Below are 20,767 nucleotides of genomic sequence, written 5' to 3'. Positions count from 1 at the left end.
GTTGACAATAAGTAACGCTGCACCTATGTGTCAACTAACTCTATTAGTAGACTGTCTGCTTAATATCTGCTAACTAATATCTGCTAACACCTTATAATAAGGTGTTAGCAGATATTACGCAGACAGTCTACTAATGTAATATTGTGATGGTCCCCCAACAGACATTCTACTGATTATAAGTAACTTTGCAACTACATTGTCAACTTATTCTAATCCTAACAGCAACCCTAATGACATGTAGGTGCAACATTACTTATAGTTAACAGAATGTAATAAAATGAACATCAACATAAAGTGAAACCAATACTATTTATTTATATTTTGAATTAGCCTTTATTTATTTTTTAATTTTATTTTTGTTTGTTTTAGTAATTTTGTTGTGCGTTTTTGTCTTTTTGTAGTTTTTTTATTTTGCTTTAATTGCTCTCTCTCTCTGTGTAAGTTTACTATCAAATATTTATATTTTATTTTAGCCTCATTTCAATTAATGCAAATTATTTTTAATAGTTTTATGAATAAGAACACTAGTATGATCTCCACAACTTTGTGTAAAACCTTGTGATCAAGTTATCCAATCTGTTTTGAGAATGATTCAAAGAGCATCTAATGCTTTAATGGAAGCAAGAACATCTGTACAGTCACACAATCAATGTGACTGTACAACCGAGAAACAGAACCTTAAACATTTATTATTTTATTTTACATCATAAAAATTCATTCAAGTTTTAATGTGTCCAATATATGTCACACTTTGCTTATTTCAAGGTTAAAATTTGATTTTGAATCCCACATTTCAATGTGGTCTAAGAGTTTTGCACCCCACTCCAATTATGTATTGTAATATACTCTATAGCTATAATAATACTGTAGTTCTGCATTTTTATCACACTTAAAATATGTTACTAACAATGTTTATTATATTCATGATAATGACAATGTCTATACACATTGCCTCAAAAATCTGGTTTGTTACCTCCTGTAGAGTAAGAGAAACAATTGAAATGAGCTCAATGAGCAGAAGAACATAAATAAGAAATGAAAATGAGCAGAATAAACACAGAGATGAGGGGAGGACGAGTTGACATTCATTCTTTATGCTCTTTGCATGTGTCTGAAGGGGGTCCAAATCTTGTTCAAGGCCTAATTTGTGCTTCCTCTGAGTCTCTTTTCTAGAGTTTCAAACAGGTCCAAAAAACATACAGCGCCAAGGAAACAGAGGATGTGAGAGAGTATACAACAGCTCTGCTCATTTACAGTGAGGAAAATAAGTATTTGAACACCCTGCTATTTTGCAAGTTCTCCCACTTGGAAATCATGGAGGGGTCTGAAATTGTCATCGTAGGTGCATGTCCACTGTGAGAGACATAATCGGAAAAAAAAATCAGAAATCACAATATATGATTTTTTAACTATTTATTTGTATGATACAGCTGCAAATAAGTATTTGAACACCTGTCTATCAGCTAGAATTCTGACCCTCAAAGACCTGTTAGTCTGCCTTTAAAATGTCCACCTCCACTCCATTTATTATCCTAAATTAGATGCACCTGTTTGAGGTCGTTAGCTGCATAAAGACACCTGTCCACCCCATACAATCAGTAAGTATCCAACTACTAACAAGGCCAAGACCAAAGAGCTGTCCAAAGACACTAGAGACAAAATTGTACACCTCCACAAGGCTGGAAAGGGCTACGGGGAAATTGCCAAGCAGCTTGGTGAAAAAAGGTCCACTGTTGGAGCAATCATTAGAAAATGGAAGAAGCTAAACATGACTGTCAATCTCCCTCGGACTGGGGCTCCATGCAAGATCTCACCTCGTGGGGTCTCAATGATCCTAAGAAAGGTGAGAAATCAGCCCAGAACTACACGGGAGGAGCTGGTCAATGACCTGAAAAGAGCTGGGACCACCGTTTCCAAGGTTACTGTTGGTAATACACTAAGACGTCATGGTTTAAAAATCATGCATGGCACGGAAGGTTCCCCTGCTTAAACCAGCACATGGCAAGGCCCGTCTTAAGTTTGCCAATGACCATTTGGATGATCCAGAGGAGTCATGGGAGAAAGTCATGTGGTCAGATGAGACCAAAATAGAACTTTTTGGTCATAATTCCACTAAACGTGTTTGGAGGAAGAAGAATGATGAGTACCATCCCAAGAACACCATCCCTACTGTGAAGCATGGGGGTGGTAGCATCATGCTTTGGGGGTGTTTTTCTGCACATGGGACAGGGCGACTGCACTGTATTAAGGAGAGGATGACCGGGGCCATGTATTGCGAGATTTTGTGGAACAACCTCCTTCCCTCAGTTAGAGCATTGAAGATGGGTCGAGGCTGGGTCTTCCAACATGACAATGACCCGAAGCACACAGCCAGGATAACCAAGGAGTGGCTCTGTAAGAAGCATATCAAGGTTCTGGCGTGGCCTAGCCAGTCTCCAGACCTAAACCCAATAAAGAATCTTTGGAGGGAGCTCAAACTCCGTGTTTCTCAGCGACAGCCCAGAAACCTGACTGATCTAGAGAAGATCTGTGTGGAGGAGTGGGCTAAAATCCCTCCTGCAGTGTGTGCAAACCTGGTGAAAAACTACAGGAAACGTTTGACCTCTGTAATTGCAAACAAAGGCTACTGTACCAAATATTAACATTGATTTTCTCAGGTGTTCAAATACTTATTTGCAGCTGTATCATACAAATAAATAGTTAAAAAATTCATACATTGTGATTTCTGGATTTTTTTTTTTTAGATTAGGTCTCTCACAGTGGACATGCACCTACGATGACAATTTCAGACCCCTCCATGATTTCTAAGTGGGAGAACTTGCAAAATAGCAGGGTGTTCAAATACTTATTTTCCTCACTGTAGGTCTGGAGACTGGCTAGGCCACGCCAGAACCTTGATATGCTTCTTACAGAGCCACTCCTTGGTTATCCTGGCTGTGTGCTTCGGGTCATTGTCATGTTGGAAAACCCAGCCTCGACCCATCTTCAATGCTCTAACTGAGGGAAGTAGGTTGTTCCCCAAAATCTCGCAATACATCCTCTCCTTAATACAGTGCAGTCGCCCTGTCCAATGTGCAGAAAAACACCCCCAAAGCATGATGCTACCACCCCCATGCTTCACAGTAGGGATGGTGTTCTTGGGATGGTACTCATCATTCTTCTTCCTCCAAACACGTTTAGTGAAATTATGACCAAAAAGTTCTATTTTGGTCTCATCTGACCACATGACTTTCTCCCATGACTCCTCTGGATCATCCAAATGGTCATTGGCAAACTTAAGACGGGCCTTGCCATGTGCTGGTTTAAGCAGGGGAACCTTCCGTGCCATGCATGATTTCAAACCATGACGTCTTAGTGTATTACCAACAGTAACCTTGGAAACGGTGGTCCCAGCTCTTTTCAGGTCATTGACCAGCTCCCCCCGTGTAGTTCTGGGCTGATTTCTCACCTTTCTTAGGATCATTGAGACCCCACGAGGTGAGATCTTGCATGGAGCCCCAGTCCGACGGAGATTGACAGTCATGTTTAGCTTCTTCCATTTTCTAATGATTGCTCCAACAGTGGACCTTTTTTCACCAAGCTGCTTGGCAATTTCCCCGTAGCCCTTTCCAGCCTTGTGGAGGTGTACAATTTTGTCTCTAGTGTCTTTGGACAGCTCTTTGGTCTTGGCCATGTTAGTAGTTGGATTCTTACTGATTGTATGGGGTGGACAGGTGTCTTTATGCAGCTAACGACCTCAAACAGGTGCATCTAATTTAGGATAATAAATGGAGTGGAGGTGGACATTTTAAAGGCAGACTAACAGGTCTTTGAGGGTCAGAATTCTAGCTGATAGACAGGTGTTCAAATACTTATTTGCAGCTGTATCATGCAAATAAATAGTTAAAAAATCATATATTGTGATTTCTGGATTTTTTTTTTTAGATTATGTCTCTCACAGTGGACATGCACCTACGATGACAATTTCAGACCCCTCCATGATTTCCAAGTGGGAGAACTTGCAAAATAGCAGGGTGTTCAAATACTTATTTTCCTCACTGTACAAATATGGAATAACACTATATGGAAAAGAATGTTATGGCAGATGCAGACACCAAATCACCTTGACATATGTGACACAAAAAGCCAGGGCAAGCCCAGACTAAATCTGCATAAAATATAAGGGAAAATCTGCAGAATTCCGTGGAATAGGCATTAAACAAAGTTTATGTTAACAGAGCTGAGAATAATACAACAGAACTATTAACTGAAAGCATTATCAAATTAAGACAAAATATATTAATAAAAGTCTACTTCCAGACTTCCCAATTCTTCAAGAACCCTGTGGAGTTTTCAGTGGGAGCTGATTCAGTTTGGGTCTGATGTGTAAGAGCAGCATCCACCACAGAGCAGGCGTTGAATCACCTCCAGGTTCATGTTACAAAGAAACATAGCAAAAAAAAACAAAAAAATATACTAAAACTTTTCTCACCAACTGGCTTCTCACAGATCAGCCCCTCAGTGTTGGCAGTGCAGGGTTTGGCTTTGAGTCCGGCTACCTCAGCTCTTTCCAGGTACGCACAAAAACCTGAATCACTTGGCTCCCCTGGTAACCACTGCAGAGTGCTGGCAGTGAAGGGAGACGTGTCCTCCCATCCCCAGTATGAAACATTTATCTTCCTTAGACCCACCCAGGGAGTAAGTTTCTGCAAGAGAGAAATATATACATGTAACATCCACATAGGGATGGGTTAAAAAATAGTCAGTTAGGGAAAATTATTAGATTAAATCTTGAAAACATACAAAACATGTCCAACCAGGGTTAGACAAAACTAGCATAATTATGGGTTAATGGCATGAAGCAAATTTTTGTCTGGATCTATAGATTTTTTTTTCAAAACTAAAAAAGTTTAATTAAAAATGTAATTTAATTTAAATTATTTAATTTAAATTCATACAGTGACCTGAATAGACCTCTTCTATGATGAGCTTGGTTTTAATTTCAGATCTAAAATTCAATTTGATATTCATTTAGAAGAAGAAAAAAAGCCTCAATAAAAGAATGAAATTCTTGAAAAGAAAACCATATTTACATATATTTTCATATTATTCCTTGGAAACAAAACCGCTTCATTGCTCATTATTATTATTTGAAGAACATTTCTTTGTCGAAATCAAAGTCAGGTGCTGCAACTAATGCAGAAACATGTTATTATTAATATTTATCATGATTCTTAAAAGATAAATACATACATTTACAATAAATTAATTAATAAATAAAAACAAATTTTTTGCACCCGTTTCTGTTTGCTAGGTACTGAAATTTGAGTGAGCCACATATCTAACATGTTTAAATGCATTAAAGTCACTTTGAACACAGATGCAATGCAGTGTCCATAAATACTCTGATTATGAACATTAGAGTAAAGAACAGAAAGAGGTCTGAAGTTAAACAATAAACAGACTGACATATTTGCAGATGCAAGTCAAATAAAAAAAACAGTAAAATAAAAAAAGCATTCATCTTCATACACCTCTATTTGAACTCTATTTGAACTTGATTTTGCAGACTTCCAGCTGGACATTCATTCAGAGCACCTTGACATTTGATGGCTAATATGACTGTCTACTCTGTTTAACACATGCTATAGTTTTATAAAAACACTTTTTTTCTTTTTCTCTCTTTTCTCTCTTCTTTAAGGGAAGGCAAAGGCCAATGCACAGTTTAATTATGAATTCAAGGCAAAACAAACTGAATTTGACATACCCCAACCCCTTCAAATTAACAACTTCCCTGTATGAAAAGGTCTTGTGTGCTTTGATTAAAAGGTTTTAAAAGGTTTAAGATCTCCTGTGAGTTTGTGCAGCCACAGGGAGTGAGTGTGACTGTCTGTGTGAGTGACAGAATAGAGAAAAAATAGTGGCAACTGAGAAACCGTCGCATGTGAATCTTTTTCACATCAAAGGTGGGTCCTTTAGAAAACCGTGTTAATCTTCAAAGGACAAAAGCTGCTTAAACACTGAGGCTCACGCCTCAATCAGCAAGGGAGCGGATTATGAAGAGAGTCACTCCTTTCCTTTTAATTAACACATGACAAATATTTACACCACAGCACCGGGGGGACTAGCTTTAACTGAATAGCTTTTAACTGAAGGCATGAGTAAGGTTTTCTGACATGTAAAGTTGAGTGTTTAAGCTTTACCTACATTTAGAAACAAACTTACACACACCGAAACATCTAGCATTACATCTGGACTTGCCAAGTAAATTGTACATTCTTAAACGTTTAAAGAATCACTTTAAAATGGGATTCAGAGCAGTGCAGGGCAAATACTGTATACTTGCAATCAATTTATTTAATTATTGCAGGTTTGCATAATATTCTGAGTTTGCATTGCACTGTTTTTATTCATTTTGAAGAATACTGAATCTGTTTTTGTGCAAGTGAGATGAGTAAATGCATGTTCACATTTAGTCTAGAACTACAATAAGCATCACACAGCACACACAACACCTCTGCAACTTACGATTTCTCTCAACATGGGGACAAGAGAGGTCAGAATAAATGGAAAAAACAAAGTAACTTGAGTTACTTATTTGAAAAAGTAACTCAGATATTTTGTTGTCAATTTAAAAGTAGTGCATTACATTACCAGTTACTTGAAAAGTTATCTGATTACTTGTAATGTGTTACCCCAACACTGCTAATCGATATGCATCAGAAAAACTTAACAGTTTTGACTGTGTTCTACACAGTACCCAACCATTACCAAGACAAATCAATGTAAACCTCCACACAAAGGCTAGTGATTATACTTGACTCACCCTCCCATGCAGCTGATACTTCTGCAGCTCATCCAGTATGAAGTCTACCTGCCTGGCTGAGGTTAGAGATGCAATGTTGCCATCCAGGTTCTTACAGTAGTGCTGGGCATTATCATAACTCTCCTTACTGGCATTCAGCCTCAGACATGCATCTCCAATCTGACTCCAGTCCTCTCCACACAAGTGTGCTGTAAAAAAGCAGCAAAATCCAGGATAAAACAAGGCTTCTATTTAAACTAGGCTTCACTCACACAAGACATCTGAACACCGCAAACAAATCATTCTGATCAGGATATTGATAAAAGGAGCTTTCTGCGTATTATACAGCGAAAAACAAGATATATTTGAAGAAATTTGACAATACTGTGTCAAATTTCTTTTTATTAAATTAATTAATACATTCATATGGATATTATTAAAGACATTTATAATGTTGCAAAAGATTTTTTTTTAAATAAATGCAGCTCTTTTGAACTTTCCATTCTTCAAAGAATCCTGAAAAAAGATGATCAGTTTCCACAAAACCATTAAGCATCACAATAAGAATAATAAGAAATGTAAGAAATGAGCACCAAATCAGCATATTAGAATATTTTTTTTAAGGATCATGTGACACTGAAGACTGGAGTAATGGCTGCTAAAAATTCAGCTTTAAAATAGAAAACCTTTAATTTAAATTGTAATAATATTTCACAATATTACAGTTTTTAAGGTGTTTTTGATCAAATAAATGTATCGTTGGTGAGTATAAGAAACTTCTTTCAATTATTATTATTTTTTTTATCTTATCGACTGTTGAACAGTAGTGCAAGTAAAACTACATTATGAAATTAAGAAACATGTTACCCTTGGGGTTTGAACTTATTACAGTGAGCAGCACATGAATAATTTACCATGATGATGGTTAACCACAAACACCCACACTAAGACAAACCCCTCAATTTCCTGAAAAGCAAAACAAAAGGAAATGCACACAGTCATAGTCAATTATAAAACCACACAGTACTAAACATAGCGTAAAATAACCATTGTCCCTTTCATTTCAAGGGTATATTTTGTAAAAATGCAGCTGATTATAATCCAAGATAAAGGCTGTCATCTGACGAAGAGAGAAAAGTGCAGAAAAGGGAAAAAGAACAATAAACTCTGGATTCTTTGACTAGGCTGCTCAGCCATAAATGGATAAATAGCTCAGCAAACTTGAATAATTACTGCACTTGTAATTGGCCTTCTGGTTGAGGTCAGAACTCAGTGTGATGTACCATCCAGCTCCAAAGGTCTCCATTTTCCATGGTTGGATATACTCATGTCTTCACTACAGAGTTGATGTCCTTTTCAGACAAAGTTGTCCGTGCGTGTATGTATGCTTTCAAATTGAGCTATCAGTCAGACATTTGACAGCTGAGCAGTGAACTTTCTAGCTCATGTCCTTGAGAATATCCTGATATCGGACACAGAGAGACTGTGGGAGAATGACCAGCTCAAACCCTGAATGTACCACCTCGGTCACTCTGCCCCTTTATCTCTGCTCCATTAACCAAACACACCGGGGTAGAGGTTGGTTAGGTAATAGAACATATCATTAACCTATTTTTTAAAGAAATCTATGCAATTTCCTCAATAATATAGTGAAACAAACATGTGTGTGCATGTGTGTGGTCCTAGTAAACCCTACTTTATGGGGACAAAAAATGCCACCCCACAAAGATGTCAATATCTGAAATCCTTGTCCTTGTGGGGACATTTTTTGGTCCCCATGAGGAAAATAGCTTATAAATCATACTAAGCGATGTTTTTTGAAAATGTAAAAATGCAGAAAGTTTTCTGTGATTGCGTAGGTTTAGGGGGTAGGGTTAGGGGACAGAATATACAATTTGCACAATATAAAAAGTCTATGGAATGTCCCCATGGAGTGTGTGTGTGTGTGTGTGTGTGTGTGTGTGTGTGTGTGTGTGTGTGTGTGTGCGCATCTTTACTGCAGACTGGAAAATGTTGAGCATAGGTACAATGTGTGGGCCTGTAGAGAAGAATTTCTTCCCAAGGGAGACAAAAGAATGTTAATAATACATCAGACAACAGCATCACTTCCTGCTCTCAAACTAGATCAGATCAAATAGGTAGAGATGCCCTCAGAGTGTGGAAATGCATTTCCATTGTTTCTGCGTCTGAGACACACAAACTATTATTTGCTCAAAACTATTTTAGACGTTTTCCTAACTTTACCCTTTCCAAAATCTTGGAATTTATTTGTGTGATGGCAGGGCTGAATTTTCAGCATCATTACTCCAGTCTTTAGTGTCACATGATCCTTTCTAATATGCTGATTTGGTGCTCAAGAAACATTTCATATATAATTATAACAGTTGAAAATGACTATGCAGCTTAATATTTTTGTGGAAATCATGATATGTTTTTTTTCAGGAATCTTTGATAAACAGAAAGTTCAAAAGAACATCATTTATTTGTTTTTAAGTCTTTTGTATCATTATAAATGTCTTCACTGTCACTTTTGATCAATTTAATATGTCCTTGTTTAATTTCTTACAAAAAAACATGTCATAAATGATAACCTTGTACAGTTCAGAGTTTTTGAGCTGTATTAGGCACACATATTTGTATTATTCTTTATACTTCTAATTCCGTATTCTTTTCTCAAATGTATACAATACATTCTCTGCATCATATTTGTCTTTTTATCTTATGTTTCTGCCAACCAAACACACTCAAATATTATCATGTTAGATGTTGCACCTATACCCTAGACCAGAGGTCTTCAACCTAGCTCCTGGGGACTCACTGTCCTGCAGAGTTTGGCTCCAAACCTAATCAAACAGAACTGATCAACTGTTGAAGCTGTTTGGAAATAAATTTTGCAGGACAGTGGGTCTCCAGGAGCAGGGTTGAAGACCTCTACCCTAGACATGACCTAAAGTTGTAACAGTTAAACAGAAGAAATGTCTACTTTGATCACTGTTTCATTGTTTATATGGACATGCATATGCTCTGTCATTCTGTCTGTCTGTCCGTCCGTCCGTCCGTCCATCCATCCATCCATCCTTCAGCTCACCAGGCAGAGCATGACATTCCTGCTGTTGTGGTTCCCACTGACAGTTGATGTTAAGCGAGCAACTCCTGCAGTTCGCCAGTTTGGTACAAACCTGCTCACCTCGAACACTGCATTTGGTATAGTTCTTCACAGACTAAAAATCAAGAGGATGGAAAAGAGATATTTGTAAAATACTCTGGTTATATTTTTTCAATTTTTCAAGTTTTGTACAACTTTGTGTTGTATTTTTTAACATTTATATGAGGAAGAAACAAGTGAAATCAAGAAGTTACAGGTGCTAATTCTCTAAGCCAATCAATCTTATCATAAGATATATTACTGCATACCTGGCCGGTTTTGCGCAGACCGGGTCTCCAAATAGAAAGCTGGTGATCAGACAGCATGGCAGGGGGAGGGTTGAGGTACAGGGGACCTCGAGGGTGGCGGGCAAGCTCAATTGTAAGCTGAATGAAGAGAAAACATGACACGGCAAAAAGAAATGTTATTTTTAATTGCTATAAATGCTTTTAAATCTATTTAATAGTTATGCCTCTGTTTGACATACCACAGTGCAGTTGCTTGAAGAAGAGATGCATTTCTTGTCTTCGCACCATTGGCAGTCATTGGTGTTGGCCGTACAGGAAGCACAGTCAGAAAACTGCTGACACTGCTTACCAGCTCCATCTATGGTTTAAAAAAACTAGAATCAGAGACAAGGAAAATATCTACTAATTAGCATAAAACAAAAATTGGAGGTAACAAGGGTCTGACTCAGAGCTCTCAAGGTGAAACACTTCACAACTGTGGTGAAAAATGAGTGTGTGCAATGACACATGGGTAAGGGCTAAAGTTGAACAGCGGAGGTGGCCATGGACAGGGCACAGCGAAATTAAAACCAGAAAATTGAGGGGAAGAGCCAAGGACAGAGAAAAAAACATTTGTCCTGACTGTGAATTAGTTTATTTCAGACATGAATAACCATAATACACATAAGTACTGTTTTTCCTGTTCTTTTCTTTTTGGGAGGATGTTTTCTGTTTATTGGTTTGTTTTATCATTTTTATCATTATTTCTGGGAAAGAGACGTCACACGGGAACTGGCTTTTGTCTGGAACCATTTCAAAGGATAAACAATGAGAAAATCCAGAAGGATGGGAGAAAGGAAATATGAGTGAAAAAATGTACCCCCTTAACAGTTAACACACAAAAAATGCCAATTCACTAATTATTTAGGCCTACTCAAATTGATATTGTTTTAAAGCCTTATTACCTTTTTTCGAAAGAAAAAAAATGTCCTGCTTGCACATTTCCATTTAATATATATCCAGCCTCAGCCATTGCAGTCCTGTGTACATTCATGCAAGTGCGCAGCATATATATATATATATATATATATATATATATATATATATATATTATAACAAAACACAAGGCTTTAAACGAGTAGAGTAGTTTAAACAAAGAGTATGTGTGTATAACAGAATGACAGTTCTTGCGTGAACATTAGAGCAAATAATGTAGGCCTATAACAGTACAACCAAGTCAATGTATTATTCTTTCTGTATTAGTATTTTTTTTTAATTATTTAAAACTAATTTACTAGGCAACCAAGGTATGGCAGCAACCATACCCAACTGACGCCCCTGATTAACATTATGATCTCTGAAAAAAGATGTGAATGTGTTAAAAAATAAAACATAAAATATTTTAGATATGCTACCTTTCAAAAGTTTGGGGTCCGTTATTTATGCTACCTTTCAAAAGTTTGGGGTCCGTTATTTATGCTACCTTTCAAAAGTTTGGGGTCCGTTATTTATGCTACCTTTCAAAAGTTTGGGGTCCGTTTTTTTTTTTTTTAAATTGATAAAAAGTAAATGATGACAGTAAAGGCATTTATAATGTTACAAAATATTTCTATTACTTCAAATAAACACTGTTCTTTTGAATTTTTGGTAACACTAGTTTCAAATCCAATTCTCACTATTAACTAGTTGCTTATTAGCATGCATATTACTAGGACATTGGTTATTTATTAGTAACTTTTAAAGCACATATTAATGCCTTATTCTGCATGATCATATTCTACATCCCTTAATCCTACTTAATATCTAAACTTAACAACTACCTTACTAACTATTAATAAGCAGTAATTAGGAGTGTGAGGCGAAAGTCATAGTTAATAGTTAGTTAATAGTGAGAATTGGCCTAAAGTCTTCCAAATCACAAACTTTTGAATGAAAGTGTAGTAGTATATATTACATACACACACATAATACATAATATCAGGAACATACATAGTGTATAGAAAAAAAAGTCCAGATTTTATTGTGTACAGGTATACACAGAGAGCAACCACCCAAAGAGTGCCTATGTACAATGATAAACTGCATGATTGCAGGTCTCTGAGATGCACACAATACAGGATAATCCATCATGAACTTGTGTGTCATTCCATTACTTAATTAAAGTCCAATCCACCTCTGATAGAACACCAAACTCAATGCGGTAATTGCAGTAATCCTCTCAGGTCCAGTTTTGCCCACAGAAAAAAACATCTGTGTCCACAATCGCTGGAGATTAGTTTCATCGCAATCATAATTACATCGCTATGAGATTATTATGCGCCGACTGACCTTTTGTTCAGTCAATTATCAACAGGCATTTCCCACAGTCAGGCAGGATTTACCCAGTGGAAAACAGGCAGAACGCCATCAAGGTAAAGCAGAACATGTGAGTGGCTCTGCATATAAAACCCGCAATGTATCAAGTGTAAAAAGGATTATTTGTGGCTTAACAATAATCTCCTGACAGAGGATTTATTGAAAGGAAAAATACTCTCCAGGTGTGTGTTTGACATGCAGAGCTAATGGTCCAACTCAATTGAATGAGATGTAAAGTGAACTTCACCCCACTGCGATGGTTGTGTAGGATAGTAGACCAGGTGTATAGATATTCCCACAAGATGAAAGGATGTGTAAACATTTATAACACTTGCATTTTATAAATTACAAAACTATTAACTATTATATATATATATATATATATATATATATATATATATATATATATATATATATATATATATATATATACACACATATACATATACATATACATATATATAGAAACATTAATATTGTGAAATGTTAGGGATGCACCGAAATTTCAGTCGTCCGAAAATGTCATTTTCTGTTATTGGCCGAGAGAGAAAAACAGCTGAAAATATGAGCCGAAAAACTATGCCGCCCCACTCCGCCCCTCAGTGTTCAGCGCTCAGGTTTCATTCTCACTCTAGCTGTTATCACTGCACGGTGTGACTCTCCTCTCAATTTTCCTCTCTATGCACATGCACATGCACTCCGCTCAATTGCTCAATTGCATAAGGGCGATGATGTCATTAAAAAAATGTCAAGTTATAGTGCTGCAGAGATATCAACCTGAATTAGCATTACTAGCCACGGCCCGACAGGTGTCGTAATACCAGTTTCGGCCATGGGAGGCGGTATGCCGGCAACATAACCACCAGCCAAACATGCAATACACGAATAACTCGCACGGCTTGTGGGCGTACTTGAACCTGATGTCAATCGTGTGGAAAGTAGCCTACAGCCCCACTACTACATTCAAATAAAATCTGATAAAAAAGGAACAGAACCAGAGTAAACATTGGCACTGCTTTCCATCGCTGGAGACAACTAATGGACATGAAAAAAATGAGGTTTGACTTCGAACTTGCAACATTTCTTTTGGATTGGTAAGTAAGATGCTGTTAGTATTTCGTTAGAAGTTTGTTTTATATGTTTGTGTAGATTTTCGGGAAGTTATAACATAGAAATGTATCGAAGGCTGTTCGATAAACGTATATAACGTTCATAAAATACAGTATTGTAATATAGTACACATAGCACAATCTCTATTGCTCTTTTTTTCTTGCCAACTACGTGACCTATATTATGTAGCTATATTAAATGGCTTTCCTGAGGTAAATCTGACATTGTTCTCCAGCTGTGTTATTGACCTCTTCACGCTGATAAAAAACACTGATTGGTCTATTGGTTTATTATGTATGAGGAATACATTTTGGTAAGTTGTAGCCTAACGTTACTGTATCTTTCAGTGTTCGTGATTTTTTTACTATTAGCTAGTAGAGATGATCGGTTCACATGCGCTAGGGATCTGTCGTGTAACATTTACAAGCGCCAAAACGGTATTTATTGTTTGAATTGCGTAATAAAATTGACAGAATCTGAGAGCTGAGATTTTTTTTATATCATAACTAACCTGCTCTGTCTAGTCTGTCGGTCTCCGTGTCCTCTTTGCTTCGCGATTTTTCTGTGCGTGAGAAAATTGATGTGTGGTGTGAGAGCGTGTGAAAAGTGTTTGCGTGTGTCTCACGGTGAATGCGTGAGAGTTGGAAGCTCTGGTTATGTTGGCGCTAGCTTGGTCAACATCAGCGAATGCTGTCTGTCAAATTAATGTAATTCAAACTAACAATAAAAATGTAATATGAACAAAACGAATATGAACATATTCACTGGTAAAGGTGAAGGGGAGTAGCTTGAAGATATTCATACTCTAGAGTAGACCAACTCACTTTCTGGAGGTATACTGCCCCCATCTGGTATGGAATGTGGAGTATGAATTTATTTATTTTTACACAAGGCACCTTTAATATTAATTTATTTTGTCCAATTTTAGTGTAACTTTCAATCAAATTGTGGTTATTTTATTTTATTGGCTTGTATTTTTTAAATTCAGTAATATTAATACAATTATACAAAAAAAAGGCTAATTTAAAATTTAAAAAGCAATGTCAGGTTCATCAGAAGTGCATTGTGAATATCGTGAAAGTTTTTTTTTTTTTTTTTAAATAGCAATATTTTGTAACATTAAAAACATCCTTGCTGAATAAAAATATTAATTTAAAAACAAAATCTTACTGAACCAAAACTTTTAAATAGTAGGGTGTACTGGCACCTCATTTATCTTATTATATGGCCCGCTGAAATTCTCGATACTGATTGGTCAATCACAGTACTCTGTGGTCAAATATTTTTGTATAATGACTACTAAACTACTTAAAAGTCCAGGCACCTAGTTTCCCGAAATGTTGTGCTTTTATTCATTTATTTGTCAAATATCCTTGTTTTAGGTGGAAATAATGTAGTCAACCTGTACCACAAAACACACCCCTTCAGGGTTCTGTGACGTGCAAGACTAGGGCTGGGCGATAAAACGATAACGATAATTATTGCGATATAATTTTTCTCGATGAAACGATATCAAGAGATCAATAAATGTTCGATGATGTTTATGCGCCAAAAGCGGAACGAAACTCATTTGAACCACGCGCCACACAGACTAGGGCTGCACAATATATATCGAAAAATTATCGTTACCGCGACAATAGTATATGCGATATCCATATCGCAGAGAGGTGCGATAAATTGCATTTATTTTATCTGCCAAGCATTTGTGTGATGCATGCATAGGTTGTTTATCCAAATTCGACCAATCAAATGGGGCCTTACTATCTTTATACCCGCCTCCCTAGTAGGTGCTATTATGCTATTGGCTAGATCGGGCCCAAAGGGGAACCTAGTGGCTCAGAGCAGAGAGTGGAAAATAAAACTAATGGCGGGAGTAAAGACAAGCGAGGAAAATGACAACAGCGAAGAACATGTGCCTAAAAAGAACTGTACGTCTGAAATATGGCAATATTTTGGCTTCAATAGAGAAGACGTGTCATAAATGCAGGTACTGTGTAAGGGGCCGTTCACATATCGCGTCTAAAAATGCATGGAAAGCGTTTTCTTTCTATCTCCTCCTTTCCACAAGCGCTTGCGTCTGTCGTTGCTATGCAACCATGACCTGCGTGAGCTTGCGGAATTCTGAAAAGTTGAGATGTTCTCATCTCGTCGCGGCATAGGCGGGCCTGGAAAAATGTGCTTCCATTTTGAGCGCCTGCATTTGAAATAACGAATTTGCACGCGCAAAAAACGCGATATGTGAACATAAAGTGACGGTGTCACTAAGTCGTGCCGAAAAATTTTGGCCACGTCGAGAGGAAACTAATCTCCACAGTCATCTGGAACGCAACCACAGGGAGCTATATGAAGACTTCAAAAAGTGTAAGCCCAAATCTACCAAAACTGCTAACGAAATGCCAAGTAACAATAACAGAGTCTCACAGACAACCATTAATCAAAGTGTTGCATGTGTAACATTAACTCCTTATGAAAAAACTGAGATATTCTTCTGAAGATCAAAAGAATATCTATTAGCCTGATTATTTTAGTATGATCATTACATATATAAATGATTACATTTTTTAAAATAAAAATAGCATTTCTCTAGGGAAATGTTATATCGCAAGAAATATCGTTATCGCAATACTCAACAACAATATCGCATATTTTCCCAGTATCGTGCAGCCCTAACACGGACCATGTATCCGCTCAGCTCAAAGTCCAAACGGCAGCGCAGCGCAAGCTCACTAGAACAGATGCGTTTACTCTGATTGGTCTCGGTCATGAGATCCAGTGAGAAGCGCTTGAATTCAGCAAAGAACACAAATGTCTCCTTGATTTAAACCAGTTTAAAGGCAGATGAAACGGCGCTGACAAACAGGAGAAACACTGTGCGCAACAATACAGTCAGAAGGCTTTTCCGTCTACAAATTCCCATCATTTACCATGGATTTACTGTAACGTTAGCTTAGTAATATTAACTGCACCATGAAATGTGGGATATACCTATTGAATTGTATTATATTATTAATGTAGACAATGTATTAAAGGACTAATGGAATATAATTACAGTATTTAATAATGCATTTAGGCTACTGTTTTTCATACAAATACCATAGAAAACAAAGTTACATTTTGCCATGATAGTGAGGAGCTATAGGCTATGCCTGGTTTTATCTGTGGTTATAATGATCTAAATGCATGATACTGGATGACCAATGGTTAATTTTAATAAAACTCAAACAGTCAGAATATCACATTTTACCAAATAAAAATTAGCACATGCAGAAACTAAGAAATTAATTTTTCTATTAAGATATGAATTTTGTTAAGGAAAATTGACAAATGTTTGAATGTTCTACCTCAGATTTGTGAAATGTTCACCTGTTTGGCAAGTGTCTGTCATGATATGTTCTGACAATAAAGAGTAGTTTAAAACCACAATTAATGCTCTGGTTTCTACAACTTTCACTTAGGAGCAAAAATCTGCCTTTAAACTTTAAAGAAATAAAGATTTGACATTTATCGTGATAATCATCGATATCGACTCATATAAAAAAATATTGTGATCTTTTTTTTTGGCCATATCGCCCAGCCCTATGCAAGACCCACTTTTACTGACTCCTGTGAATAAGAAATTAATTCAATGTGAATGTATGGTGAAAATACTCAAAAACAGCTCCATAAATGACCATAAAAGTAATTCTGTGTAGCCGGTGTTTAACATAAGCTTTTAAAATGATAGGTTCTTACTGGTGCGCGCAGGGCAGAAGGAGGCAGGCACACTGTCATTAGCATGGCTGGAGTCCCAGGGTACACAGCGTTCTTTGATCCAGACGCAGCGAACACCAGGACCAGCGCTCTGACAAAGATCCACCTCCAGGAAGGCCTCACAGCTGGCAGGCTTATACACCAGCACATCGTTCAGAATCACACCAGAGAAACCACCAAAAACGTACATTGAGCTGAGTGGAAGAGAAAACAGACCTTTTCTGTATTTCGACCCATTTGTATTGCCAAAACAATTTTCCAAAGGAAATGAGAGGATAAGGCCACACATTTGATTTCCCCCCGACCCATGATGATTTGTTTAACTAAATTAAATTTAGTGGAAAAAAGAACAACCTGGGAACAGGAAGAGCACATATACTGATGGTATCAGTGAATGGAAAAAGTCCACATCAAGAACTTACCCATTACTGACAACAGCTGTGTGTCCAAAACGGTTGACATCACGATGAAGACTGGGTTTTGGAAGAACTGTCCACTCGTCACATGCTGAAAAGCACACATGCAAATAAATTTAAAAAACAAATATATAAAGGTAGTTGAAAATAACATCAAAAGCTATTAGATTCACAGAGTACATTAATACCATTATAAAACATTATGTCACAACCCTAAAACTAATAACAAGATTATTAGTCATTTGATATTTTATTCTAGAGATGCACAATATATATCCGTACCACACCAGTTAATTGATGATATTAGAGATAAAGCATTACTTAATTTATCAATATTGGATGTTCAATTGATAATGCTCGTTTCTTCTATTTTTACATTTACACTACCATACAAAAATTTGGGGCAGTACGTTTTTTCTTTTTTCTTTTATGTTTTTGAAAGATACATCTAATGCACACCAAGCCTGAATTTATTTGATCAAATATACAGTAAAAAAAGTGTTGGTCCACTGAAGGCAAGTTTGTAGAGAACCCAAGTGCAGTTTATTTACAGAACATGGCATGGCATGGCATGGCATGGCATGGCATGGCATGGCATGGCATGGCAAACGCTTACCAACAGTGGTAACAGGAAACAATACTTGACGAGGAACAAGGCAAACATGACGGTTTAAATACACAAGGACTAATGACAAGACAAGGGACACCTGTGAACAATGAAACAATGAACCAATGACAACAGAACACAGAACACATGCTGGATCACATGACTAGAACAGGGGATCACATGACAGACATGAAACAGGAACATGAAACAAAACCATATCATGACAATTATCTCTCTCTCTCTCTCTCTCTCTCTCTCTCTATATATATATATATTCATTTATATATTAGTAAAATATTAAATATTATAAGTAAAATATAGTAATATATTATTACAGTTTAAAATGTACATTTTCTATTTTAAAATATTTAAAAATATAATTTATTCCTGTGATAGCAAAGTAGCCATTACTCCAGTCTTCAGTGTCACATGATCCTTTAGAAATCATTCTAATATACTATTTTGGTGCTCAAGAAACATTTATTATTATGTTATCACATTTTAGGTTGTGCTGCTTAATTTTTCTTATTTTTTTGGAAACTGTGATGATTTTTCTGGATTCTTTGATGAATAGAAAGTTCAAAAAAGCAGCATTTATTTAAAAACAGAAATCTTTTGCAACATTATAAATGTCTTTATTGTCACTTTAAATCAATTTAACATATCCATATGAATGTATTAATTAATTTAATTCAAAAACTTTTGAACAGTAGGTGTATTTTACCTTCGCCAGCATCTAACATCCACTTTAATCTCAAGAAGAACTGATAATTTATTAACACTGTTAAAATGATCCACTTTTACTATTTAAAACAATTGTTTTAGTTTTTTAGTTTATTATCTTTCATTGATTTAGGAAATATGGCAATTTCGACCAGAATTTAATATCAGTGCAGAGATATTTTACTCATCAGAAGTGAAAGCCACAGCAGCAGTGCACAAAGCACAAAGCACTATGTAAACCAAACCTTTTTACTGACTGAGACATCTGTGTGTTTTGAGCTGTTCGTGTTTGTCCAGGTTACATGACCTCTGTGGCATATGTTTCTCCCAGGCTGCCAGATCGGACACACTCTCGGCTCGTTACACACTCTTTAATTCAGTAATTAGCCGCACTCATGGTCAGTTAATCAGATAGGGAAGGGAAATCAAGGCTTGTTCGACTTCATGCAGCTCTGCGCAGACCGATCGGTGGCTGACTTGAAGCAGTGCATGCCGGTTAGAAATTTTGTCCGACTTGATACAGCGCCGACGCCACGTGACTGTGACGTATGCCATCAAAGTACCGCGAGAGCGATTCGAGAGTAGCCCGAGAAATCAGCCAGCGCAGCTTCTCAAGAGCGGCTGCAATGGGCTACACGAGCTCTGATGACGACACAGCTGTTCCACGATGGGCCGGATTCACCGCATGACAACGATCACGTGTGTTTCGTGTTTATTCGAAAACCTTTAGTTCCTTTAAAGCTCACAAATCATTTTTTTATAACAGTAAACACTCTTTTCATGTAGTTGCGATGTTATATTGTGCCATGTTTATCAAATTAAAACTGATTAAAAAAAGTAGACTCCACTTCATTGTCTCTGAAACATCTGTGTATTATTTGGCAAATATTGTATTTATTTCACTTCAGCTGTGGTAAAGTATGCAAACACCACATGAGCGGTCACTACGGGAACCAGAAAGTGTCCGACTTCATGTCTCCGTTTGCAGCTCCTCCCCGCCTGCACGCGGCTACTCTCGCCGATTGGTTACATCCAGCCGCAGCCGATATCGAACACACCTAAAGACTATCTTTACATTCTACAGGCTTTCCTGCTAGTAAATGCATCAATGTGCATACACATGCAGGTGTGTCAAGAAAACACACAGTACATACACACTGTTAACAACCCCTTGTGAACAGATGTTTTGTAGCATGAGATTCTTATATAACAGAACAACAATATACAGAGCATAGGAAAGATTGAGACATCTAACATCTCACAGCCTCCCTACAGCACCACTAATGACCGCAGCAGAGATTACCACCACACATTACAGCACTGCATCACCAAGATACCACCAACACAACAACATAGTGCAGTTCTGTCTAGTGAAAGTAAACAAAGTTGCCTCTAAGACTGCAAAAGAGAGAGGAAAAAGGACATACTTTCACAGGACCTTGTATCACCGATCAACTTCAGAAATCTCACATTTCACCCCAATTTTACCGTCACTATCAAAACAAAACACTACAGGTCAGATGTTTGGGGTCGGTATGATTTTTTTTATGTTTTTGAAAGAAGTCTCATGTTGCATTTGTTTAATCAAAGTTAAAGGAATCAATCTAATATACTGATTTGGTACCAAGGTTATTTTCGTAAACGAAAACT

General features: G+C 37.0%; 1 protein-coding gene across 3 annotated transcripts in view; it reads right to left on the bottom strand.

Moving 5' to 3' along the window:
- atrnl1a (attractin-like 1a) overlaps positions 1-20,767 on the bottom strand; it is a 274,347-nt gene that overhangs the window by 194,269 nt on the left and 59,311 nt on the right. For all 3 annotated transcript variants that reach the window (XM_084093173.1, XM_084093174.1, XM_084093175.1), the window contains exons 11-17: positions 17,794-17,878; positions 17,354-17,565; positions 10,417-10,535; positions 10,199-10,315; positions 9,873-10,005; positions 6,806-6,993; positions 4,472-4,685 (exon numbers count right to left, since the gene is read on the bottom strand). In XM_084093173.1, the coding sequence (XP_083949299.1) occupies positions 4,472-4,685; positions 6,806-6,993; positions 9,873-10,005; positions 10,199-10,315; positions 10,417-10,535; positions 17,354-17,565; positions 17,794-17,878 (1,068 nt within the window). The remainder of the gene's footprint in view (positions 1-4,471; positions 4,686-6,805; positions 6,994-9,872; positions 10,006-10,198; positions 10,316-10,416; positions 10,536-17,353; positions 17,566-17,793; positions 17,879-20,767) is intronic.

This window comes from Abramis brama, assembly GCF_963993115.1.
Source record: "Abramis brama genome assembly, chromosome: 19".
In the NCBI taxonomy this organism is placed as follows: Eukaryota; Metazoa; Chordata; class Actinopteri; order Cypriniformes; family Leuciscidae; genus Abramis; species Abramis brama.
This window is presented reverse-complemented; position numbering and strand designations above follow the sequence as displayed.